Below are 26,373 nucleotides of genomic sequence, written 5' to 3'. Positions count from 1 at the left end.
AGTCTGCTAGTCAAGCTATACATGAAGTGTCTTGCCCCGCTTATGAACTGCGGTATGATATGTATCGATGCCTGGCATTGCGTGCTTCACAGGAGAGCACGTGCTAGTCTGCACTCTCCTGAATGGATGGTTACAGCAATGAGTACTGATACATATACGATTTGGCATTCCAAATTGGGCAGAAAAGAGAAAGGGGAAGGAAAAAGCAAGTCAAGTAGCCAAGTAATCAAAAAAGCCAAGTAGTTCAAACCTGGCAACAGCTGCATCGCCTCAAGTGTCAGCAGTGTGTTCCTAACGAGGACAAGTTTTAGGCTCTCAGGCATGCAACTGTTAGACCACCACTTCTGCATCTACACAATTGCCTTGGTGAGGCTGAAATGATAAACTACAGAAACATGCTCCCTTGTGGAAACCTTAGATATTTTCCCCGCATGCATGTAACTTGCTTTGCCGAGATGTCAGTAGCTAATATTTGCTTAGGGGATATTTTGAGGAAGGAAAACTTCAAAATATATTTTTTAGTTGCAACCCTACCTCCGCAAAGATTACAGGGGTTTGGACCATGATTGCACTTGGCTCGGTTTAAGTGGCAAGTTCCAAACCAGTTTCTGGGTTCTAATTTCGATCGGAATGAGTGCATCTGGTTAGGGATTATTAGAAACCAGTAGTTAGGGTTTAGCTTTGAGTTAAATCCCAGACACTTAAATTGTAACCCTAATGGCTACATTTCCCCATGGCCTTCGCCGACCCAAACAGCCACTCTGATTTTAGCACGATGTGCTGGCTGTGCTCTGAGCTGGGCGGTTAGACCGTGGAGCAGAACGAGCCGGCTTCTCCTGGGAAACGGATTCGGGTGGCCAGAAGAGCTTACATACCTCACAGCTGATAGAATTTGTCGAATGTCCAGCAAACTGAACGTTCCTCTCAGCTGCTGTTTTAAAGAAAAACAGCATCAGAGGCTCTAAGTCATTTGATGCCATACAGCACAGCACTCGCATCACTCTGGAAACATCTGCACAAGTTCCACAATGATTTCAGCAGACGTGTCGGTATTTGCGTTCGTTGTTGTGTTTTTTTTTTAAACCAACACCGTTGGTGTGCATTTTAACAGACGCTTTTCTCTGCAATACAGATCAATGCAGTAAGCTGATTAATTAGCAACGGCCATGACAAGATTAAAATACACTCATCGATTACACAATCCATGGATTACTGAAACAGTTATTTGCCTCACTTCCTGTTTCTGAGGTGCTGCCAGCTAAGATAACTAGCAGCGTAACTGCCATGGAAACATGGCGTAGAACACAAACACGCAGGGCCATCATATTTTCAATATGCTGTTAATTATGTGGTGAGTCAATTAACCAACAAAAGCCCCTCGCCCTATGATTAAACAAGTACCACGGCCGAAACCCTGGCCTTGCGTATTAAGGGCTACTCCCAAAACATTTCCCTGAAAAATCTACAGATCCCCAGTAAAAATTCCAAAGAAAAAAAGGCCAAATATTTGGTGTGTGACTGAGACATGAAAGAACAAACTGACCAACGACTCAACAGGGTGAACAAAAGCATCCTCTATACGCATGTCACATGGGAGAGGAAAAGACAAAAGAGAAAGCAAACAAGAAAGCACTGTTTCAAACACCGCTGGTACTGAAACCTCCGAACGCAATCCGCAGATGAGGATCGTCTCGGGGAAAGTGACGGGAATCAGCGTTCTCGGATTCCCTGCGGAGCGCGAGACGAGCCCGCGGTCGGTCGCCGCGCCGTCGCAACAATGCCCAGGGTCCGCAGACGGAGTGGGGAAATTGGAAGCATACCGGCGCGCTGGCATTGTTGTCCGGAGCGCTACGCCCCAGCGCCGAACAGAGCTCCGTCTGTCTGCCGACTGGAGGAGCGGGAGAGGGCCGCGCGCGTAATGGGAAACAGGCTTCCACGGAGACAACAAAAGACATTAAGCCTTGCCCCCCCCCCCCCCCCCCCCCGAAAAGTGAACGGGGGCAGTGGGAGGGCAGACGCTGTACCCGTTCGCTCCGGCGCAGAGGCTAACGCGGCCAACGCCGGGGGGTGGGGGGGGGGGGGGGGGGTGCGGGGCGGTTTTGGGCAGCTGTCCGTTCTGTTCTGCCGCAGAGCCCTCTCCCGTGAGCGAGCCGGGAACTTCAAAGGGTGCATTTGCAATTTAATAAATTCGCGGCTGGGAGTCGGCGGAGAGGACAGGCACTGCGCGGGACAGAGGGTACGGCGGGGACAGGCGAGGTTCGCTCCCAACAAAACGGCGGCGCAGCAGAATTTCGCCGCGGACTGGGGTGAACTCGTTAGCTTCTGAGTCACCTCTGTAAAAAAACAGCTGGCTACACTGGAGACAAGCGGAGGGCAGATTCACTCCCTGGTTTCCGCCATTCGTCTGGAAGTCTGAAACAACTGGGCCAACCGCAGACCGCTGGGGCCCTTAACCTGTCTGACAGACACACCTTCCTGGTTTGGCTGGCGTTACAAAGCTACTCGCCCACATCCATACAGGTTTTTATGTCTTAACACAAGTGCACTTGGCACCTCCCATTGGCACAGTCCTCAGCATAAGATTTACTTCCCTGAATCGCAAAATATCAGAAACTGAATAAAGATATGACGATCAAGATCCCAGACAGCTAATCGAAGCTTTACATCATCATTTACATCCATTCGTTTCATTGTTAATTTCCAGGCAAATAAAAAGATGCTAAAGGCATTATGCCCCTAGCACTGACTAACACTAACATGATCAGTTACAAAGCCTCACCAACAAGAATTTTGGGATGATAATGTCTGAGCAGAGCACTGACAGAGGCAGAGAGTCAGACACAGTTAAGACTACGTGCCCTGTCTATGCAGACCACTTCCGGCCAACTGTGACTCTTTACACACTGTTACTTATCTTTTATAAAATTTTATATCTCTTATAACACTACCGAAAGTGGTACCATGGCCTGTATGGGTTCACAAAGTAAGGACAATTGTGATGTCATCGACATCTCACCATTTCCCCCTTGCAGAGGAGTGGCATTGATGAGCAAAGTTTGGGTCATGAGATTCACAGGTCATAGTAGACTCCACCCATTATCAGTGTTCTAGAAGCCGGACTCTCCCATCTCTAGGGAGACCACCATCACTGTGAGATGCTCCAAGCCGTGCATGGATCCCTCCACACCAGACCACTCTGATGACTCTACCAGACTGGATGAAACTGAGTAAAGGCCACTGAAGCCCCAGTACATACCACTGATAGTGTTCACTAACCAGCTGCCACTTCATGTACTACAGGCATGCACTGAGCTGATAAGCAGTAATGGAGGAAGTTTTGCTTCTAGAACTTAGACTAAACCTTGGTCAAACCGAAGGCCACAATAGCACAGAGTGGAGGCACTTCTCTAGCTCACAGACGTAAACCTCATCATCAAATTCCCTCTTCTGTTTTTCTATCAGTAATTTTGTATGTCATTCAATTCACTCTCCCACATACCTACACATCACACATCCACGTATTACTTCTCAAATCAAAAACTGAGCCAACTGTAAAGGTCCAGGCATTAATGAAGAACTTTGTGCTTGGTGGAGAAATGCGATCACTATTCTTGTTGGCTGCGTATTAATAATGCTGTACTACAGTTTCTGCAGCGGTTTCTGAAAATTGCACAGTTCCACCGACAGCGAAAAAAGGACTGTGTCCTGCCACGCAAAGCGAAAGGCAAAAAGAGGTGACAAACTGCCCATTGAGGGGGAACTGGCGATTGCAGTGTTTGATCAGGTAAAACAAACGCCCCACCCCCCGACCGCCATTCTCCCAGCTCGGCCACATGCACACGCTCCTCTCCTGACTCCGACATTCCATCAGTAAAGTGCGTAATGAACTGAGCTGGCCCAGCCGGCAGGTGTTGAAGTATTTACTGTGAACGACGTTGTGGGGGCCGCCAATAAAATGAGGCAAGTTAACAGAAATATAATGGTAAGAGCAGTTTAAAAACAGAGGCGCCCCTTCTGTGTTTGTTATGTTTACGAGGTAATAAGAGAGGCCTTGTGTCGCTACCGGCCAGCAAAGTGCAGACTGACGAATAACGCAGGAGAAAACTGCGCTAGCTCATTCGTTTTGCTGGGAAAACACAGACGAAAAAAAACTACGCTTCACCAGTTGTTTGAGGAAGTATATTTTCTTAACCACTTGCAAGCGAGTTTAAGGAATTTGCGAGCAAAAACAAAGACTCAAAGACATCAAATCATCCCTCGAATCAAAATTACAGACAGATTTGTCTCCCCATGCCCCTTTAGTTTCAAAGCACTCTCAGGCATAAATTGTCTCACTTGCGAAAAATGCGAATCACACGGCTGATTACGAAAATGAAAACAAATAAGGTTTCCAAAACAGTGGAGAAAAAACAAACAGATTTAAATGCCAAGACTCAAGAAGGGCAGTTTACACTTTAAAACAAAAATAGAAAAGTAAAAAGGGGAAGGACTCTACAGTGGTGGCAGCAAGGAGGAGGACGTGTGTGTCAAGGTTCTGGCCTCAGGTTTTGAAGGCCTATGCCTTTCTTGGGAACCCTAAGGACCCAGGCCATGTTTGCGCTGAAGGTGTGCGCGTCTGCCTGCACTGTGCATCTGTTCACACTTCAGGAAAGGGATTAGGCAGCACCAGCAGGGAGGCCCTGGATAACCCAAGAGTGCCACAGGAGCTCCCTCAATTTCCATGGCGCTCTCCTAGGGTGCTGGGTGAGCCTGGTGAGTCACATGGAGGTGGTGGAAAATCAAGCACAAGGAAGCGACAACGTTTTGCCGCCATTACCGGGGTAAGCATTTCCAGGTTTAAACCTTCAGATTAGCGAAGGCGAGACGTGTGGGGCGGTCCACAGGGCAGCCGACTCTCAGGATTAGCGAAGGCGAGACGTGTGGGGCGGTCCACAGGGCAGCCGACTCTCGGCCATACGCGAGCTCCCCCTCGCGGGCGGGTACACTGACCCTCCAGTGGCACTCTCTTACAGTAGCTGTGGTCCCTCCTCTATCTGTTACCCTGGAAAACCCTCACTGACCCTCGGATGCAGCCAGTGGCACAAGCGGCAGCTCCAAGCCGCTCACTGCCTTTGCGGTGGATCCTCTGCAGTCTGCTCTCATTACCTGGGAGTATAAGTTCACCGCAGGGCCGAGCGTTCACACCACCCTCAGACCGCCAACGACAGCACCGAAGCCCCACATCCCTGGCACAGTAACTCCCGAGAGCTGGAAAGCAGAGCTCCTAAACGCGACCAAGTTGCAATTTATTCCCATTATGCATATTCCTTGTAGGCACTTAAAAGTTCTTCCAACCTAGAGGTCTTTCCTCCGCTCCGTCCAAACCACACAAACCACAGGGATTTCCATCATTCTGCGTACCCTGTATGGAGCAGCCAGACATTTCAACCATCTCCACCACATGTTCCCGCCGCCACTCCGGTCCCATGAAAACAGAGCGTGTGCGTACGTGCGGGCGGGCGGGGGGAACGCGTCGCCCCTGACAGAGGGGCTGACGTGACACGCCCTTGCGCCAGAACACACATCACTCTGACAGACAAGGTCGGGGGGGGGGGCTGCGGATCCTGCGGCTCTTAAATTAGCGGTGTGTGATGGCATGCCGGGCTGGAGCAGGGAAGCCATGCGCTGATACAGACCATGCGCGACCCCCCCCCCCCCGACACAGCGGGGTGTGACCTGCGCCGCGGTCCTCCCCAAGAGCCGCTGTGACAACACGCATTCCATCGACCAACCACCCCCACATAATGGAGACAGTGTCCCCAGCACCCTGCCTCACAGGAACTAGACTGCATACAAATACAAACTGTCCTGAACGTTGAGGAAATGTCTCATGTTTTACGTTTACATTTTAACCATTTAGCTCAGGCTCTCGTCCGGAGCGAATTACAATGAGTGCAAACGTTGAAAAAGCCAGTTTAATACGAGGTAAAGCTCTGTCACTAGAATTAACACGTGGAAGGGAAGGTAGGGAAAGGTTTCTTTAGTTTTTTGGGGGGTGAGGGGAAATGGAATCAGGGTTCAGAAGATTTGCCACTCTAGATAAGGTAAATAGCAAAATGGTGCCTATTTCAGATATTGTAATTTTAAGAATTGCAGAAACCCTTGATCTACACCATCAAAAAGCAAGAAGAAAGTAGTACAAATCCCCCCAAAAAAGGTATTGACAATAAGAGCATGTTCCCCATTCAACTACAGATGGAAAAATGGCATCCCATAAAAGTTATTTCTGGATGTTGTTTGAAGGGTTGGTGCCTGGGTCCCACAGCTCTCCAGTGCTGCCTGGACCAGAGCTGTCCACAGAGCTGTCCACAGAGCTGTCCACAGAGCGGTCCCGCTCTGGGAGCACCTGGTCTAATTTAGATTTGGCCGGTGTCACGTGAGCCCCCCTCCCCGCGCCCTGAGGTGGCCTCGCACACTGAGCTCACGTCCAGCAGGCTCTCTGGGGCTCGGGAGAGAGGGACGGATCACCACAGTCATCACCCGATCGGCTCTCCAAGTTCCGAGCGACTCCGGTGGGGGGGCCGGAGGGGGTTAGCGAGGGATCCGGCCCGGTCTGCAGGGACAGGTTCATTTCCCGAGCATGATGTCACCCTCGCGCGGCCGAGTTCCGCCGCTCTGGAGGACTGGCCCGGACAACTTGTTGCACGAGCGGCAGACTCAGTAGGGGACAAGCTTAACTCCCGTCCTGAGGTCTCTCCCCCCCCACGCTCTATTACTAAAGTTGCAGCCGAGCACAGAAAGACTCTAAAGGAGCTAAAACCCACTTCATGCACAGTAAAGAGGCACTAAACCAGGGCAAACAATAGCTGAAAAGTGTCACCATGGCAGCTGTCCAGCGCATACCAGGGTCCCTTCGAACATGTGGTACAGTAAATACATGCTAACAGTTATGAGTTCCGTACCCTAGCTGACGCAAGGGGGGCCACGTCTCCGCTAGCAGTGTTTTTTTACTCATTCCACTTTCTAAGCTGCGCTTTTCCCATTCCCTCCTTTGTTTTCATTTCAAACGTCAGGGGAGGCTCGTCTCGAAGCAGAACTATCAATATTGCGGGGGATACGCGGGCTAATCTCGCGGAATGCATCTCCAAAATAACATATTTGAAGGATGAGGACAGGCTGAACTCCAGCCTTGCCAGCGATCTCTTAAAACGACATTAGCGGAGTGAGCTCAGCGTGTAAAATAAGGAGCTCGGTGTTTTGCAGCGGGCCCTGCCGTCTCCACGGCCCCTGGTTCGGCCCTGGCGAGGTCAGAGGGCGGGCCCCGTGCGTCCGATGGCTGATTAATTCAGCGTGATTGACGGGGCCGCGCGTGATCACGCTCGTGTCTGTCTCTCAGCTCGGCTCTCCTCCGCGCGCGCTCTCCCTGCGAACGTGCGCTCGCCGTCCAAACTCCTCCTCTCAACCCCACAACCGGCACCCTCCGACCGCAAAGGGTTAAACGCAATGAATCTCCCATAACAATGGTGTCAGGGCGCGGGCGCGTGGAGCTTCCTGAGGAGGGAGAGAGATGATGTGGGGGGGGCAGGGGTGGGGGGGGTTTGTAGGCCCTAATTATAAGCGCTGGCTCTGTCAGGCGGTACCTGTGGAGACTTGTGGGAGCGCCAGCTGTACTGGTGGCTGTGCAGGCTGGCCAGGAGGACGTTCTCGTCCGTGTCCACCTGGCCGAAGCGCAGGGTCTCGTGGGTGTCGTTGCAGATCACGTAGTGGCTGAAGACCAGCTCCTCGGCGTCCTGGTCCTGGTTCTGCAGGAGGAGGAGAGAAAAACACTCAGAGGCAGGGGAAGAGTGTGTGTTTGTTTGTGTGCGTGTGTGTGCAAGTGTGTGTGCGTGCGTGCGCATGTGTGTGTGTGTGTCTGTGTGTGTGTGCACATGCGTGTCTGTTTGCGTGTGTGCATGCATGTGTGAGTGCATGCATACTTGCAGCATACTAATGTACCATATGTGCGTGCATGTATATGAGGTGTGTGATTATGTAGGCGTCTATGCCTGTGTGCTAGTGTGTGACTGTCCCATTTGTGTATGCATGCGGGAATGTTTAGTAGAGGCTTTTTAGGCAGCTATCACAATTTCATCCCTTCTGGGGCATGAATGACATCACTGTTGGGAACCAATGAGCCTCCACCGGGACATTAATCATGTGACAGACTTTTGGAGGAAAGGGACCATATAAACGAGCTAATAGGACAAGCAATCCCCCCCAAATCGACGCCCCCTATTCCTAAACAGTCTGACAGGCCTGACAGCCCATAAATTACAGCGGGACGTGATAACTTGACATTGTTCTCCACACGACGCAACTCATAAAGCATCCCTACAGGGCCCGGACACATGGGAAATCAATCACACAGATCAGCGCGCTGCTCTGCAGTCATCGACTTCGCCCACTCAGCCGATCAAACCGACTCTTCACGTTGCGCTTTTGATGAAACGAAAGACACAAAACGGATAATTCTCAGATGGCGAGACCCCCACCTACAGCGAGGGGGGCAGGGGGAGCTTGCGGAAAGAGCCAGTCATACGCGTCAAACGAGCAGCGTCGCCGCCCGCGCCGTACGTCCATACGCACGCAAGCCTGCTCCTCCAGCCCTTCGAAAACACCGGCTGGACCGGCGGGTGCGTGCCTCCCTCGTTCAAGCGCACGCAGTTCCTAAAGAGGCCTCGGAGTCGGTGAATCACCGATTGCGGCTTCCAAAACAACCGGCCTGGGTTCTGGGGGGGGGGGGGGGTTTTCGCGGAATAATAGACGCGCCCCACCCAGCGCTTCTCCAGGACTTCTGTTCGGAACGCTCCTCCGACAGAGGAGCCCCCTGAAAGCGACCCGAACCCCGTTGTTTAAATAATCAGGCCTGGGACTGGTGCTGGTAACGGAGAGGCGCAGTAAAGTCTGATGTTTCGCTGCCAGGCACGTTCTGAGCCTGCGACACTGCATCTGAGAGCGGACGGGAAAGCCTACACCGCTAAAAACCGCCGGACAGAGTGTCTCTCATTCCAAAGGGACAGCTGTGAACGGAGTTCACATCCATTTCCTTTTTATAGTGGAATGCAATCTTAGGCTTCGCTCGGTCGGGACAACGGGCCTTACAAACTTCTTGCCATCTTTAAAATGCCATTTTAAGCCCCCCTTTGATGATATCGGCTTTCCAGTCAAATTCATAGAGATACGCGATACACGGACAAAAACACTTTGCCGTGATATGTTAATCTTTTTATATCTATCAATGGTTTTTATAAGCGCGCGCATGGATATTGACATATTTTAATAATCAACATTTCCTGCTTATTAAAACGCATAGATTTCATCTTAAAACCGAATATCACACTCACGGGGATTCAAAGGATCAGTTACAATCATCTGAACTGGCATAACATTACTCTAAATAAAGCACCATACGGCACATAGCCACATTTAACACACAATATTGTCAATCGGCTGCGAAACACTACATAAGAGAAAGGGACAATAATATCCACACTGGGGAATTGCGTATTAAATCATAGATCTGGACATATTCCAAGCAGAAGTTAGGCAGCACAGTTTGTACTAAAGTGGATGTAGAAAAAGAGCAATAATCTGATTATGGAACTCCACCTATGAAGTGAAAAAAACAACAAAAAAAACCCCTAATGTCAGATTCCACATCTGTTACGAGCAGGAACCCGATATCTCTGCAACCATTCTTTAGGGGACCAAACAGGAAAACAGAGAACGCTCAAATAAGAAAAAGCCCTGTTCTTTCGCCTTGTACATTAAGTGCACATTTGTGCTCTGTGAGAAAGTGGGGTGTATAAATACTACTGTGCTTTAGTGTGGCTTTTGCCCTCCGCCCCCGGCCCCCCGCCCCCCCCCCCCCCTCCCCGCGCTTCCCCGTGGAACACCGGCTCTGTTTCCCAGCTCCCGCGCGGAGCAGCCCTTTGATTGCGCTCTGATTCGGGCCTCTCCCGCCCCACCGCGCGGCCCGGATCAGCGCCGGCCCCCCCCACCACATCACAACGGGGCGGCGGCCAGCCTTGACACCAGGAAACAGGAAAATTACTGCAGCAATTACGCAAGCGTATCCTTCTGTGGCGCATGTTAGCGTTTCCCCGTCCCCGTTCCAATCAGGATCGACTGTTTCCAGAGCGCACCCACCGAGGCGCGGGGCGCTCGGCACGCGGTTCTGTTTCATCGCACAAACAAGCTTTACTTCCACAGGAAATACATAAATAAAACAAAAAGAGGCTATGAAACAGAGGAACATTCCGGAAAGGCAATGTGCACAGGTTCCCTGGATTCTAAAAGGTGGGGGCGAAAGTCATTGTGGGGAAAGCGCTGGAAAAGCCTGTTTCACTAGGCCCCAGAGCTCGTGTGTAGAGCATGTGCTTTTCCTCTGCTCGCAAGACATACGTTTTCTTCAGTTGTAAAAACAGAGGGGGAAGGGGGGAGGGGAGGGGGGGGATAAAATGCAAAGAAAGGAGCAATAATAAAGGAATGAGCTCTGACAGGAATCAGATGCAAGGAGTCTGATTCTGTTTTCACAGTAATCCGCTGGCACAGCATTTCATGCAAAATGCACTGATTAATCGCAGATGAGGACATCTGCAGATAAATTTGCAGATTTCCCAATCGTCGGGCCGACAAACAAGCTCACAGAACCTCCCGCGGCTTTGAGGGGGGTGGGGGGGGGTACTCCGCATGGACACAGGCGCATCCAAAATGCTACGGTACGGGCACCGTTTAATATTCTACCAGTGGATCCAGACAATAACTTAATTTATGACTGTTTATTTCAGTGCATTTGCAAAATCCAATAAGTTTGCCCTCTGCAGCTTCGCTGAAAATGGTCCTGTCTCCAGTGAGAATCTGTTCCTGCGTTTTATGTACTGTACTCGCGCTTACAGGGCTAGCAGCTAGAACTCTCTCTTACGTTCACTTAAAAGTACAGTAATGTGTGACAAAAAACAGATGAGGTCAGGCACGTTTTAAAAGAAAGATACGCAACAGTGACTGTGTTTACTAAACAGAGGTTTCTAAGAGAAATGTTATTCATGCCCCAGCCCCTCTCTTTGGTCCATATTGTTTCCCCAAACCCCCCCCCCCATCCCAAAATGCACTAAAACAGTATACTGTAGTAGCTAGCAAGATCTTATTTTAGCTTCTAAAATGGGCGTAGCTTAAACTTCAGAGAGGCTGCATGCGAGTGATCAAAGGAACAGTTGCCGTGGGTCGCGGGCCAGTCTAAACCTTGGCAGGTGCCTGCAGTATATTTGACTGTGCTTTCACGGGCCGCAGTTCACACGGAACCATCCTGGCCAGACCCAAAAAAAACGACGATGGGACTCCGTGAGAGGCTGATCCCAGTCCAGGCTCAGCCGCTTGCCCCGCGTCTCAAAGCCATTTTCGGAGCTTTCCTTTTTTTTATATTCCTTTTTTTCTCCCCAACTTGCGTAACATTAAACGCATTCTGGAGTTCTCAACTGCTCCCTCGATGGGGCTATGCTAGTACAGTATATTACACAGCTCCAGGTAATGGCGGTAATCTCTCTGTATTCAAGGTTCAAATCCCTGAGCTCAGGTCGATGCACTGCTTCACACAGGGAGTTCCTAGTCACATGACCAGACATGGTAGAGGGCATGACGGCAATGTGGATAGAAACGGGGTGGGGGGGGGGGCACTAACCTGTTTCCATGCCTGCAGGGCGGTGTCCAGCGCGTGGATGGCGTACTGGCTGACGTTGACGAAGACGGGGTCGATGAAGACGTTGCCGTCCAGCAGCCGTTGCCGGGGGCAGCGGGAGGCGGCGGCCTGGCCCTGCAGGATGAAGGGCTGCACCAGGCGCAGCAGCGTCAGGTTGCGGTACTCCAGCAGCCTGCAGTCCAGCTCGGTGGAGAAGTGCAGCTCCTGGCACAGCTGCCCGCTGCTGCTGCTCCACTGGCGCAGGTAGACCCGCGGCTCCCGCGCCCCCACCACCAGGTACTCCTGCTCCTGGGGCAGCATCCTGTCCGGCAGGAAGGGCCGCAGCCGCCCGGCAGGAGCTGGGAGGAGCCGAGAGAGAGAGAGCGCGTATTACTCAATAAAGCCCCATCCGGGCAAAATACAGCACCTTTACAAACACACAACAGGATAGAATTATGAAGGATACCAGATATATCTGAGATCAAATAACACCAACAACTAAAACTATTTTCACTACCATTCCATGCATCAGTATTATTAGTCTCACAGTTAGCAGAACATGAGCCCAGACATCCCTAACCAACAACAGTATGATCCTCCAGGACCAGGGCATGCTTCGCCTCATATTGACAGTGAAGAGTATACAGATGTGCAGTGCGTTGCCAAGGATACAGAGGCGGAGCCTCAGTGCCAGGGGGGTGGTACAGTACCTGTGCCAAGCTGCTCCAGGTGGTGGCACAGGTGCAGCTCGGTGTGCGCCAGCTGCAGAGACACGCCCACCGAGGGCACGAACCAGGGGGCGAAGCAGGAGTCCACTCGGGTGCAGGCCGCCAGCGCAGTTGGGGAGACCAGCTGGTCGCAGGGCACCTGGGACCCCGAGTCGCTGTCCGAGCTGAGCAGAGGAAGCAGGAGGCGGGAGACAGTGAACACCCCAAAACACACCCCACAGTCCCATATCAACCCGGCAGACAGCCATTCACTAAATAACTGGATTTATTCAGACAACCTTACTAAGTCTGAGATACACGACTCCTATCCCACAGTTTAACCCTGCGAGAGTATCACAGCTGTATAAGCAAACCCCAGAGTACTACAGTGGGGTTTGGTAAGGTCGCAGGGCCAAAATAATGGGCTCAGAATACTCCTCTGCCTTGAACGGGGTAAAAGTGAGGTAAGAATACTCCTGCTGCATCGGTTCCAGGAGAGAGGTGTGGTGTGAACGGCTGCTAAGAACAATTCACACAAATTGCTGGTCATGGCAGTTCGAACGGAAACTTAGAAGAGTCGACCTAAACGGCCATTTGACCTGCAATTTGTAGCTACTATGATTCACCGCGAACGCTCAAATGGAAAACTCTCATAACACAAAGGGACAGTGTAATTCTCTTTAAAAGGATAAGCATCACATCTTGACAATTTTCATTACGTTCAATTGGCAGCGCTGTGTGGGTTTTATGTTTTTAAACTGAAGGAAGGGAGATGAAACGAGGAGCGGGGAAGGAAATCACTTTTGATCAAAAAGGACAAATAATTTAAACATAAAGGAAATGTACTGTTTGGAGTATGATTATAATGCATTGCAGATGTATATTTAGCTTTTCACTGGATTCTAGCTCTTTTTATTATTTGATTTCCGTCCCCCCCCCCCCCCTCGTTCTTCTTTCCTTCAGTGTTTTGCTAGTACACCCTCCCAGTTCCCCTGGACCTCTGTAACCCACACAGAACGTAGGCTCGGCAGTTCGGTTACACAAACCTAAAAATGAGCAGATGGACGGGGGGAGGGGGGGCGGGTGTGTGACGGTGAGCGGGTACGAGGTGGAGGTGTAGGCCGCACCCAGGAACGCCACAAACCCACACCAGAGCGCTCGCCTCTCGCTTCCCGATTAGATACGCTCAAGGTAAGAGGCCAGGAATCTGGATCGGACCTGACAGGCGCTGGGTGTGCTGGGAAATCTCATTAACGCCATCTGAACCGCGTCCAAGCCCGCTCCCAGCTCCTGCCGTCCAGATGTGCGAGGGGTACAGCGCTGGCTTTTCTGCTTCATAGGGCCCGCGCGTTATCCCTGGTTCCAAACCCGGGCCGCAGTGACCCAAATCACCTCACCGGAAGGGGGTGGGTGGGGGGGGGGGACTGTAAGGGGGGGCACCGCTCACCTCTGCTCGTCCCCTCCGTCCGACGCGTTGTTGAGGATGATCCTCCAGAGGTCGGAGGCCACCAGCTCCTTCTGCTCATTGGTCAGGCTGACGCTGGGCAGCTGCAGCTCGCAGGCGCTGCTCTCCGATAGGCTGAACTCCCGGTACGGGACGAAGGAGCGCTGGAGCTCGTCCCAGTACTCCAGGCTGCAGGGCACCTGCAGGGACCCAGAACAGACGTGTGAGCCCGCTGACGCCTGGCCACGTCCCGTTAGAGGGCCAATCGGTGCTAACTGCCCCTGGCCTGCGCGGGACGGGAGTGCGTCACTGCGGGTGTCTGCCTCGCCCCCAGGGGAGGGCTAGCGGAGACAGTCGTCCTTCGCCGAGGTGTCTCCCCATTGGCTGACTGCATCATCAGCACGCTGTGCCACTCAGCTGCTACTAATGCACCGCGCAGAGAAAAGCAGACTGCCACACACAGACAGGTCCCAGTGCGTGGCTTTTACAATAAGCTTTACTGCAGTCTGTGCTTTTTACATCTGTATATTACGCTACATGAAACCTTGACATGTAGCACCTACTCTAAGTCAGGATTGAGGACATGCCAGCCGCACATTTCACGTAATGTATCCTCACAGCTAAGATGTTTGCCCCAAATTTATGACAAGGTGGGTTTTCCCTTCATATCCACAAAATACAATAGCCTTGACAGAGACCTCATGCTTCATGCTGATGCTAAGCCGGGGCTGAGAACAAGCTTGCCAAACATGTAATGCCTTGTAATGTATCCCCACGGCTCCCCTGCCAAAGAAAGACTGAGGAGGTGAGAATAAAGTGTATGCACCTCATCAGACACCACAACCAATCAGATTACCGGTTAGCCGTCGATCCCCAACGCTTTATGGGAGAAGCAGGCATGGAACGGGGCATAGTTTGGATAACTCCGTGCATTACAACTGGAAAGTCTCCCGAGCTCGTTATGCGGAGTGGATCTCACGTTACCGCACAAAGAGCAGCGTTGAGGAAGAGCGGGCCGATGATGAAATGCCAAGGGGACTCGTCGGCACACCTGTAACCGCGGGGGGAGATCCTGCACTTCTTGGCCTGGATTCGTCCCAAATGACCGCGACCGGCAATGAGACTGGAACCGTAGAGCGCTGCGGATGAAGTCATGGTCCTTATGCAATGTGAGCGCAGCACACATTTTCTGGGAATTTCTCATAAATATTCCTGACAGGATTTCTCCCCCCCACCCCCCCACCCCCCCTCCTAAAGATCCCAATGAAAACTAGCATATTTCCATAGTCACCTCCCAGAATTACATTAACGGCTCCTGGGCTGTTTTCAAACATTTCACACGAGTGATACAGAAGTGTGTGTACCACATCCATTTATTCCTGAGGTAGTGTTTTCCTTTTCCTCCAGAACCAACAATGGGAATACGTGGGAGCGCGGTTGAAAAGACGCAGGTTACCCGGGTGGGTGGCTCCCCGCTGATCTGCGCAGGCTGTGAGTTTTCCGCAACCACCTGCCTGTGTTGAACCCTTGGCGTTCCCTGGCCCTCCCCTGCACTGTGTCAGTCTTTGCCCTGATTGTGGGGACGCGTCTCGTAAACAGCGTTTGAGCCCCGAATGTTCCGGACGCTGCGGATCGCTCCCGAACGTGTTTCCACTGGCCGTGTTTACAGAGGGGCCCGGCAGCCCTGTTTTATTTACGTATCCCGTTTCCAGTTCCCGTCGGTCTCCCCGCCGTGGCGGACGGAGTTCCCAGACCCCCGGAGCTCTGACCTCACAGGAGGATGTCACTCGCCCGCCCCTCTCTTACCTGCTCCTTCGCTATTTTTTTTCTTTCGGTCAATATCTTCCCTTCCAATGAAATTTCGTTTGGAAAATGTGTTTGCAGATAAATGATGCACTGCATTATGGGACTGCAGGCTGCAAGCAGTGCTGCCACATCCTGCGTTTGGTTCCAGACCGTAGAGCGAACTGCCACAGTGGGAACCATCAGCGGTTTAGCAGGACGAGCCACTTGACAACTCTTGACACCGCTAAACAAAAATTGTGACAAAGCTAGATCAACACTGGTTTGATAGTTTATTTTCTCTAAAGAAAGCAAGCAAAAAGGCACAGCCTGTTCTGCATTTTAATTAACGACCGGAGAGAATCAGAAGTAAGCCCAAACACGGGACCTTCTGGTACCTTTATTTTTGTAATCTTGGGAAACTGAGACCTTAAACACCGGTTCTGGTGTATGAGGTGTAAAGCTCCTCAAATTTAAATTAACCACACGGACAGTCTCTTATTTTCTCAGAGCAATAACTGTGACTAATGCACCGCTAGTGGAGACCTGTCCCACTAAAATAATATATGCTTTGGCCCCTTCTCTCTCTCTCTTTCTCTCCCTCTTCAGCTGAAGTAATACATCTGCCTCAGTGTAGGTTTGAAACTCTAGAAAAGGGTGAATTCTTTCTGCTAATGAGAATGAGAATGTAGGAATATAGAACAATAACATGAAAGGGGTACATATTGGAAACAGAGGGGTAAATAAATGAAGGGCAAAAGAACACGAGCCCATGTTGCTCGTTATGATGACAGCAACACCAGCTGCATTTTAATTATTGGCACTAAAAACTGTGGTTCACTTCGGGCCGTGGGCTGCCGGAGGGGGGGCGGGGGGGTTGCCGTGGGAGGACAGAAATGCACAGTTCTGACTGGGACACGAGGAAAGGGAATTTTGGGAAGACAGGGACGCGAGGGAGATCAAAGGCTTTCCTGAGCAGGGGGAAAGATGTGGCATTGAGCTCAGGCCCAAGCACTAGTGTGAGTACATATTTTTCTAAAGGAGTGAATCATAACTCCTCCTGGTTTGGTTGCCGGTTCTCATGGTCTGGGAATCCCTCGGAGACAGAGAGAGAGAACGCGAGGAAAGCACACCTGCCTGTGATTCACCAGTAGACCACACGGCGGTGCGAAGGTGAGAATGATTCACCCTGCATTCCCCCCTGCAGGTGGGATCTGCTGGACAAATACCCAACGCTACCCTCCCCAAACCGCCCCCCAAAGGCTCCTACTGTATTTAAAAACAATGCTGCAACAATTCGCCTTTGACTAATGGAAGTGGTTTAAATTCCCCTTTGAGATACTGGAACCAGTCGCGAAACCACAAGTATTTAAATGCAGGAAATCTTGATTTTATAAAATGTTAATGTGATCTGCTCTGGGGACAACGGGCCGAGCCAGACTCTGGCTCTCCACAGGAAATCTTTCTCCCTGTTTTTTTGGGGTTTTTTTTTGGAGCGCTGGGGGACGACAGCCCAGCTGTGCACTGTTCACCTGCGTTTCTCAGGCCCCAGGTACCCCAGCTCCGAGCCGCGACTCCACACGGTCTTCCTGACCAGAAAAAAAAAAAAAAAAAAAGCGAGAGAGTGAGAGAGAGAGAGAGAGAGAGAGAGAGAGAGAGAGAGAGAGAGAGCGCAAGAGGGAGGGAGAGAGAGAGAGAGAGAGAGAGAGAGAGAGAGAGCGCGAGAGCGAGGGGGAGAGAGAGAGAGAGAGAGAGAGAGAGAGAGAGAGCGAGAGGGAGGGAGAGAGAGAGAGAGAGAGACAGAAAGCGGGAGATCAGCACGGTCTCCTCTTCCCCCCGCTCCGCTCCGTGTGGCCATATGGTCATCTCACAGCCCTCTCTTCTTACCCTGCTTAGCAGAAATAAATTAAATTCTTTCGGGGGAGCGGGGCCGAGCTATTTCTGTTTTTCTGAGTTTTATTACTGCATTTCCGCTTCTCTGTCGCTGGACTCTTTCAGCCTCCGAGAAATCAAATAAAAAATGAATTAATTGAGCCCTTTTGAAGTCCCGTATAAAAGAAAAGCAAATAAAACCTCTCAGCAAGGGAGGCTGAAACCAATTAGGCTGGGATCACTTTGGGCTGGCTAATGACAAAGGCCTCCAGTTAAGCCCTGCGTCAGAGCTGGCCCGCCTGTCAGCGTTTCTATGAAAATATGAAGCCAGGGGCTCCGTGTCAAATTCGCATCGAGTATCCTGTGTCCGATAATTACTCCATGTTCTCTTAATTCGCGAGCGGAGAAATACGATACGATTCGAATCTTTGCCCGGTTCAATCAGTGTCTTGGAGTCGCTCTTATTCAGCACCTTCACATGCATCCTTTCTCCTTTCTCCTGTGAGTGATTACCCCTTACTCAGCGTGTGATTTACAACAACTCGCCATTCTAAGTGACTCCCATTCCAAACGCAGAGCTACGTAATGAATGATGACAGGACGGCCCCCTTTCATCACCTTCAGAGTGTCAGTCAGGCACCTGATTTGCGTTAGGAGACAAGTCAGGAGTCAGGAGAGACATCTTCATGCCAGACGAAGTGAGGATGATGTGGAAAACACATGTTCGATATGAGCGCTCCTCGCTCCCACCCCCCCCCCCCCTCCCTCTCCGCCCAAAAAACCTTGTCCGTCTCCTGAACAGACACCGGATCCGCCGCCGTCCCGTAGCGTGGCCCAGGGCAAGACCGCCACAGCTCCGCGCGGCTCCTGTCAGATGGGACGGGACTTACATCGACCTCCGCGTCATCGTTCGATTAAGGGGGGGGGGGGGGATTTTTTAAATCAAGCCTAGGAGGGATGCGTCACGCGGATATCGGCTTGCGTGGCCGCAGAAAGCGTCGCCTCGCGGCTCCCTGATTATCGCGCGCGGGAGGAGAGAGCGCGGGGATCGTGGGCCGCAGCTGCGAACCTCCGGAGCCGGGCCAAACATCTGCAACACCTCGCAACCTTTCCGTGGCTCCTCTTGGCCCGAGCGACGGAGGGGAAAAAGATGTAGATGACATGACTGGAGGAATCCAGTAGTGAGCCCAGGGCTTCTGCTGCCGAAGGGCCTCGCTCTGCTCCCCTCTCCTCTCCTCTCCTCTCCTCCCCCAGTCCAGGCCACAAGCTGCCAGCAGATAACGTCATCCAGGACAGACGCATCTATAGATACCTGGGACTTCTCACGTCCTGTGGTTATTACTCAAAGCAGCTCTCGCCCAGTAGATACGGACAAAATACAAACAGTTTATAACAACAACAACAAATCCCTACAGAGCTGATTTACTTTTCTGTACGTTTCCACTGAATGACTAACCGATGGTGCTCTGCATCACTGGTTTGACAGAGAAGTGACTTCACCTCATATCACCGTCATTTATTCTGAGGGTTCCATAACTTCCTCATTTCAGGGGCACCTGGGATGGCCACCCTGCAGCTGAGGATCCTCATCTCAGCAAAATGGTTAAACTTCTGACCCCTTTATCCAACACTGACTGACTAGTATTTAACACGCTAGTATATGGAAGCAAATGTCTAAATTGTGATGTCATGTTGTGGACCTACATGTCACTATTCAGCGCAATGTAAATATTTCACAATTAGAACAATCACGATATACCAGCTAAAGGTCACTTTATCTGAAGGTCTAAATGATGTCATTTATAAACAATGTAAACACCACTAAACTATTACTATTATTATAAACAGTTATAATTTACATACTTATTACTAAAAGGAAAATATTTTCCCATTTTGCTGAGGACCGGTCGGGACTGTACTGCAGACCCCTGAGGGCGGGTCCCCGGCTTGGGAAAGCTTGATTTAATCAATTAAAACGCCCCAGGGAATCCATAGCCCATTTCATAAATGAATGCACCACCGGGACTTCAGGCCTGACCCTACATCTGTCCAACTCAGCTGAACTGCACCTACCGTGAAGCACACAAGCAGGAACATGAGCGCTCCAGAGAACACAGACAAACCCTGCACTTCCAGGGTGGTCTGCACTGGGAGGAGAGCGGTACTAATGAGGGTTTCACAAGACAGGGGGAGGACCAACAGGTAGCATGTGGTTTCCTCATAATTAAGCCCGAGAGAAGACTACTCACTGAGTACTTATCCTGACACTGAAATAAAAACTAATCGGTATTTTTTTTGGAGCGGTTTTGTCTCCATTACAGCCAAACAGACAGTTTTATTGACAAAATGTAGTTAATCTGAAGACAGAATGTAGGGAAATTCATTAAAACTCTGAGGTAGGGCGGGCGGTGGGGTTACAGACCTGGAGCACGTCCCCCAGGTCGGCTGTGCTGATGTCGGGGTCCTCAGTGGTGTTGAAGGGGACGGGCGTGATTCGGACGAAGGTGAGCACTCGCGGTTCAGGGTACCTCCACATCATCACCCCGGGACTGTCGTCCGTCTCGTTGTAGAACACCACCTCGTACGTCCCCGGAAGCTTCTGGGAGGCTGTGGAGCGTTTCAAAAATAGACTGTGGGGCTCGTCCATGCGCTAAGACAGGATGCCCGAACAAGGACAAGGCCACCCAGCAGCCCAGCTCAGGTGCTTCATTTGGCTCTCCTTGTGGGAGAGGGAGTCCAGTGACACACTACAGGGCACTTGACTACTTTTTGTTTTTACAGTGACAGGACTCTTCTCCAATATTTATTTATTTTTTTTCTTTTTACAATGCCATGAAGAAGGGAAGCGGCTGAACAGCCCATGTTTTTTGTTTTGTTTCTCCATGGAAAACTGCAGCTGTTCCCCTCCATATCCCTGCTGGCCCCGAGGCCACGTTTCTGTACCAGTTTCCAGAAGCCCTCCCCCCCGTTTGTAGCATTTTGCGTACAGATCGTTTTTTACTACCGAAAAGGCCCTTTTTCCTCCCTAAAATCAAAACAGTATTAAGTGCATCAAAGAGCGGAGAACAATGCAACAAACAAACGCAGCGGAGAGCTCGACCACAGCTGACAGGGGAGAAGGCTGGTGAGGCTCTGGGGAGGTTTGATCTCCCGTGATGGATGAGAACAATCCCCTCCCCCCCCCTTTTGGCCCCCAAGTCTCCCCTTCCGTTGAGTGGATCCAGGCAGGCAAGCAAGCCTCACTGTAGCCAGGGTTCCCTCCCTAGCCAAACTCCCAGATGCATGGATCTCAGTGCTGGGGCTTGTCACCATGGCACCTACACTGGCAGCCAGAGCCAGACAGCCCTCAGAGGTCAGTGGGGCTCGGGCAACACGACAGACCTGGAACGATGTGTCGTCATGACAGCCCAGGGTTTTTGAGGAGATGGGGAAAATTACTGACAGGTAGAAAGGAACGGCAATGGAACAGCAAGTTCGGTCATGCTAAAAGGAGGACTGACTACGGTTCATAGGCCCCCAATCTTCTGTTACGGCCTTCTTCTTTTTTCCCCAATCGAGGGGTACTTTAACGTTAATCAAGAAATGTAAAATCTTACCAAAGCTACCAAAGATTTCCTCTGACCGAAAGCCTTTTATTTAGGGGCAATTTGATGTTACATAATATGATACTGCAGTGACCACTGAGTGTATCCATGTAATGTCACCAGATCGCCATTCATTAAACTTCCCTCTGGAAATATTAAAGCATTGCTCCTCTTTAGTTTTATCAAAGATTCACCATGAAGAAAAGTTAACCAGTGAGCATGCAGTTAATGAAAGTTAATCAAACAGTAGCCAAGAGGACAGCCGTATGCTATGACATCCTGTATTCATATTGTGACTTGTCCCCTTACTATAGACATAACCAATTTGCGCATGTTGACATAAAATTCTGGGGTAAATAAAACACCCTCCAGGGTATATTAAAAGAGTAAACAGGTATATGAATAAACAGGATATTAATCAGAGGACACTGGTATGTTTATGTTTTAACAAACAGTGTGACGTATTTGACCTCTGTGTTACATCTTCCAGTTGTACTGTTGAAACTATGGAAGCTTTGACTGGGCAAATCTTTTGTTTTGGTGACTAAACAAAACAAAACAATCCGATGGGAACAGTTGGGTCATGGCATTGTGCAGGGAGGCTGAAAGCCCAGAATGCTGCAGGTCAGCAGGGACTGTGTTACCTGAGTCCTGGATGTACTGGAAGAGGCCTGTCCGGAGGTCGTCCGAGCTGTGCTCCGTCCTGGGACAGTGTGGTCCCGGGGAGGAGGGCGGTGCTGTGTGGCAGGGTGTGTCCTCAGGCTCCGCCTCTGCCATGCCCCCTCTCTGCAGGTAACTCTGAAGGTGGTCATACACCAGCACCAGGCAGTTCAGATGCTCCTGTCCCCAGAAGATCTGTTTGGATGGGATGGGGGGGGCAGAAGAGCAGGAGGTCGGATGTTACGCACCGTGACTGTGGCCTAAACCAGCGTTATTCCCCCTTTCACCCAAGCAGCAAATTCTGAGGGTTTGGCCACGCCAACCGGAATCTCTGAGTCAGGAAGGCCCTTTCTCACACAGAGTGTGCTGCTAGGCTCTGACTACGCCCCAAAACAAGGAAAATTCGGGGATTTCAGGTTTGAGTCTGAGCAAAATAATTTTCTAGTGGTTTTCTTTGGGTGCATGAATTGATGAAAAAACCCTGTGAACTCCCTTTCTTGCCAACCGTAATAGAGGATTATTACGTGCTACACTCGGCATGACCTCTATTTAAAAGGCATACAATAAAAGGGTTGCATGACCCTTTATAATAGTTCTCAGAAAATATTTTTAAGAATTAAGTGACAGATTTTACTGTGCATAATCTTCCTCCAGCTAACAGAACTGAAGCACATACTGCAATCTGTGAAACATCTTGAGAAACGGATGGTGTCTCTTTGCCCAAACAGTAAAAAAACGGCTGGCTGAGAGAAGGGGGGAGAGAGGGAGCAGAAACAGAGGGGAAGGAGACCGCGGGGGGGTTCCTCACCTGCAGAAGCCCCCCCTTGAGGTCCAGCAGGAGTTTCGGCGGGCCGGGATCGGGCCCGGAGCTCCCGCTGTGACGGCACCACTTGGCCTCCAGGTCGGCGCTGCAGCAGAAGGGCCCCAGCAGCACGCGGCTGCGCTCCCTCAGGCCCGTCTTCAGCAGCACGTCCCGCAGCTCCAGCAGGAAGGAGGCCGCCTGCACCGGATCTGCAGGCAGGAGGAGGGCAGGGGTCAAAGGTCATCTCAATCGCAACACAATAACAAGCCTGAAACATTGTAAAAGACTACATTTATTAAAGCCAACCAAAAAAGGAGATACAGTTTAAGAATCTCTACACGTCGGCTAAGAACACGCATTGATGGCAGTACAGATGGAAGTACAACAAATCAACAAATGCAAGACAAAAGAACAAAATAAAAAATGGTTTTATAGTGGAATATATGCCACCACACGTCCAAAGCAATACTGCAGTACTTGATGGATTCCATTGAATGCGGTTAACCTGCTTTAGAGGTTAAAATAAGAGATCTGTGTTTTAAGCCAAAGGACACCAGGGGAACAACTCACAAAACAGTGAAAAAGGGGAATGGATTTTCATGCAGTGAAGACAGACCGCTGAAGACCAACAGATTATACTGGTCCACATACTGTACAGTATATTACATGCACAACCAGCTCCTCAGAGCTCCCAAAACCCCAGAGCATGACCACTGCCCGACTTAATCAAAACCAGAACCTGCCATACATAAAGCAGGCCGTGAGACTGAGATAAACACCGGTAAAGGAGGACAACTGCTCAGGCTAACTCCTGACAGGAGAGACAGGGTGGTGTTAGGGGTGGGGGAAGGGGGTGTTTGGGTTCTCCTTCACCTTGGGGCTCCAGGTTCTGGGGTCCGTTCCCTTTAGAACCCCCCTCTCCAGGACTCGCTGACATGAAAGAGCACCTCTGGTCATCAGTGCACTTGGACAACTCACGGTGCGACTAATACGCCTTCTGAACAAACGCTTCGGAGGGGTTATAAGCGGAACCCGAGGAAGGGAGGAGGGAGGAGGGAGACTGAGACGGGGCAACGGTGTTCAGCCACTTGTTTTTGTCCCGCTGTTAACAATAACCAAGGGCTTCGTCTCGCTTTCCTTTTGGATCAGGCCTGGGGTCTGACGTAGCGAGAGCAACAGTGAATCACAGCTCCCCTCTGGAGAAAGGGAAAAACATATTTTCCAAAGCTTGTAACCCAATAATACTCCAGGGGACGAAAATGTTTTCTTCAGCCATCGTGAGGTCTATTCTTTTGTCTTTCCATATTTTTTTTTTTTTTTTTTTTTTTTTGAAAAAGAAGAAAATCTTTACAGTCCGTTTCCTCTGCGTCTCTCGCGGGGGGACGCTGCTCTTCATGGCCGCTGCCGTTTACCTGTCTCTCGTTCCTCGTCGTTCTCTGGCGCTCTCGACTCTCCGCGGGGATCCTCGCGCTGGAGGCAGGAGGCGAAAATTCCTTCTGGTCTTGGACCGCAGGCCCAAGCTGAACCCTTTCAACGGCCTGCGTGCGTCAAAGATACGGCTCAGCGGGGATCGCCTGCTCGCCAGAGGTACAATCCGCACTGCGTCATTTACTGAGCGACTGGCCGAGGCAAAGCACGCTTGACCGTGTGAAAAATGTAGCCGCAGCTACAATGGAATAATGGCAATAAAATCGGGGGTTATATAAAAAGAGAGAAATCAAAGATGTTTGCCAATGTCCTTCAGCATATATGTCTCTCTTGAGAGACAATGGTAATCCCGCAATGGCCAAGCGCACTTCTGATCTGGTGCCACGGGCAGAAACAGAAAAGGCAGTTTAAAAGGGAGAGAGAGAGAGAGACCATACATAACGTGAGCCTGCTCAGATTTTGAAATTCCAGCAAATCATCATGTGGTGAGTTTAAGAATGCTGGAATAACTGCAGCAAATTGACTTCGGACTCAAACCCATACTTATGGTAGACCATGTCTTTGAACTGAAAGGCCAGTATTGTCTGATCACTCTTCCAGTGTGGAAGGCTCTGCTGACCAATGGCCAGACAAGGGGTGAGGGGGGCGGCTTCCTGAATTTAATAACCTAATTATAAAATTTTTTTGCCACATGGCTCAAATCAAACCTACTGGAAGTTAACCTCGTTGGCAATGTTGACAGCATTAATGCCTTTCTGCAGTGCAGGAAAAAAGTCAAGTGCCCTGCCCAAGTGCCAATAAGCCCAGAGGAATTCTACAATCTGCAACAAGCTGGACTGCCGGACACGACAGCAGCAACCCTATTTTACCACCACCCGTCCGCCAAAGAGGCTCCTGCTTCTCTGCTTGCTCTTTAAACGGGAGGGCCACCACTTATTTCAATCCCTTATGAACACCACTTAATTTCACTTTATTGGTGGGTACTAAAGGGGAGGTTTTACAAGGGTTTTTTTTTTTACAGCTAGAACTTTCTGGGTGTTTTTTTTGTCCTTTTTGTTGCATGACCAGGTTCGCCAGGAGTTCAGGTTGGGGTTGGTTCTGGAGCAGAATGGAGCGGGGGGTATTTTGCTCTGGGGCCTGTGCCTCCCTCAACCAAGGGGAGAGACAGAATCAGGAGACAGCTACTAACCTTCAGAAAAAAGTCAGAAGAGAAAACAGCTTCATCCTGGTGCAGAATTACATTTCATGTTTGCTTTGACCTATTACTTGCACGTTTAAATGTGAGATTTTGTCATTTTCCTTGACTTCTTAAGAGGCCCATATGGTGCTGGTGAAATTGTGGCGCTGCAGGAGTGTGGCGTCAGCTACGCAGATCTGGAATGAGGGAGTCTGCCACTCAAACTGAATCTGCCTTGATGACACTCATCTGAACAACAACTGTTATACGGCAGAGTACACTGTGTCAATATCACTCGGGCCGTTCTCAAACCACATAGCACTAAGCAGGATGAAAATTTCACTTTCAATTTTGTGGTTTCAAAGTTCACTCTCTTGCTTCCAGCAACAGACTGATCTTCAGCTGCGGACAGTGTGAAGTCTGTCCCTGTGGAATGCGTTCTCAACCATACAAGCTCAGAACAAGGAGGGCAGAGCGACTGAGACGCAAGACAGGGCCGCAATCTGAGCCAACCAGCACACCCCATATGGTTACACCTGACACAACATACCATACCTAACACACCCCATATGGTTACACCTGACGCAACATACCATACCTAACACACCCCATATAGTTACACCTGACACAACATACCATACCAAACACACCCCATATAGTTACACCTGACACAACATACCATACCAAACACACCCCATATAGTTACACCTGACACAACATACCATACCTAACACACCCCATATGGTTATGCCTGACACAACATAACATATCTGAGACACCCCACATGGTAAAGTCATACACAGCATATCATGTCTAAGACACCCCACACGGTACAACATACCATATCTGAGAGACCCCACATGGTAAAGCCATACACAGCATATCATGTCTAAGACACCCCACACGGTACAACATACCATATCTGAGACACCCCACATGGTAAAGCCATACACAGTCGGAGGGTGGCTCTGCCGAGTTTCGAAAAAATTTTAGCTGGTAGGACGGTTCCTTGGAAAAACAAAATGGATTCATGAACAATTGGCCAGCCTTTGCCAAGTACCAAAGACAACAACTGTGTGCAATCAACCACTGGGGGTGGGGTAAGACATTGGTTTTCCGTCTGGTGGGGTAGTTCTGAGCGCGGGATACACTCCGGCAACCGTCGGGAAAATTAATTTTAGTCTGCTGTCGTCATGGTGAACGCGGGCCCCCTCGCCACACTGCA

General features: G+C 50.5%; 1 protein-coding gene across 1 annotated transcript in view; it reads right to left on the bottom strand.

Moving 5' to 3' along the window:
- LOC118212693 (vacuolar protein sorting-associated protein 13B-like) overlaps positions 1-26,373 on the bottom strand; it is a 303,731-nt gene that overhangs the window by 30,558 nt on the left and 246,800 nt on the right. The window contains 7 exon segments of the mRNA XM_035390874.1: positions 7,620-7,781; positions 11,696-12,051; positions 12,403-12,584; positions 13,847-14,043; positions 19,920-20,104; positions 21,726-21,936; positions 22,550-22,752. Coding sequence (XP_035246765.1) covers positions 7,620-7,781; positions 11,696-12,051; positions 12,403-12,584; positions 13,847-14,043; positions 19,920-20,104; positions 21,726-21,936; positions 22,550-22,752 — 1,496 coding nt within the window.

The sequence above is a fragment of the Anguilla anguilla genome, chromosome 1 (genome assembly GCF_013347855.1).
Source record: "Anguilla anguilla isolate fAngAng1 chromosome 1, fAngAng1.pri, whole genome shotgun sequence".
Lineage (NCBI taxonomy): Eukaryota > Metazoa > Chordata > Actinopteri > Anguilliformes > Anguillidae > Anguilla > Anguilla anguilla.
The sequence above is the reverse complement of the archived record's forward strand: the minus strand, read 5'-3'. Positions and strand labels throughout refer to the sequence as shown.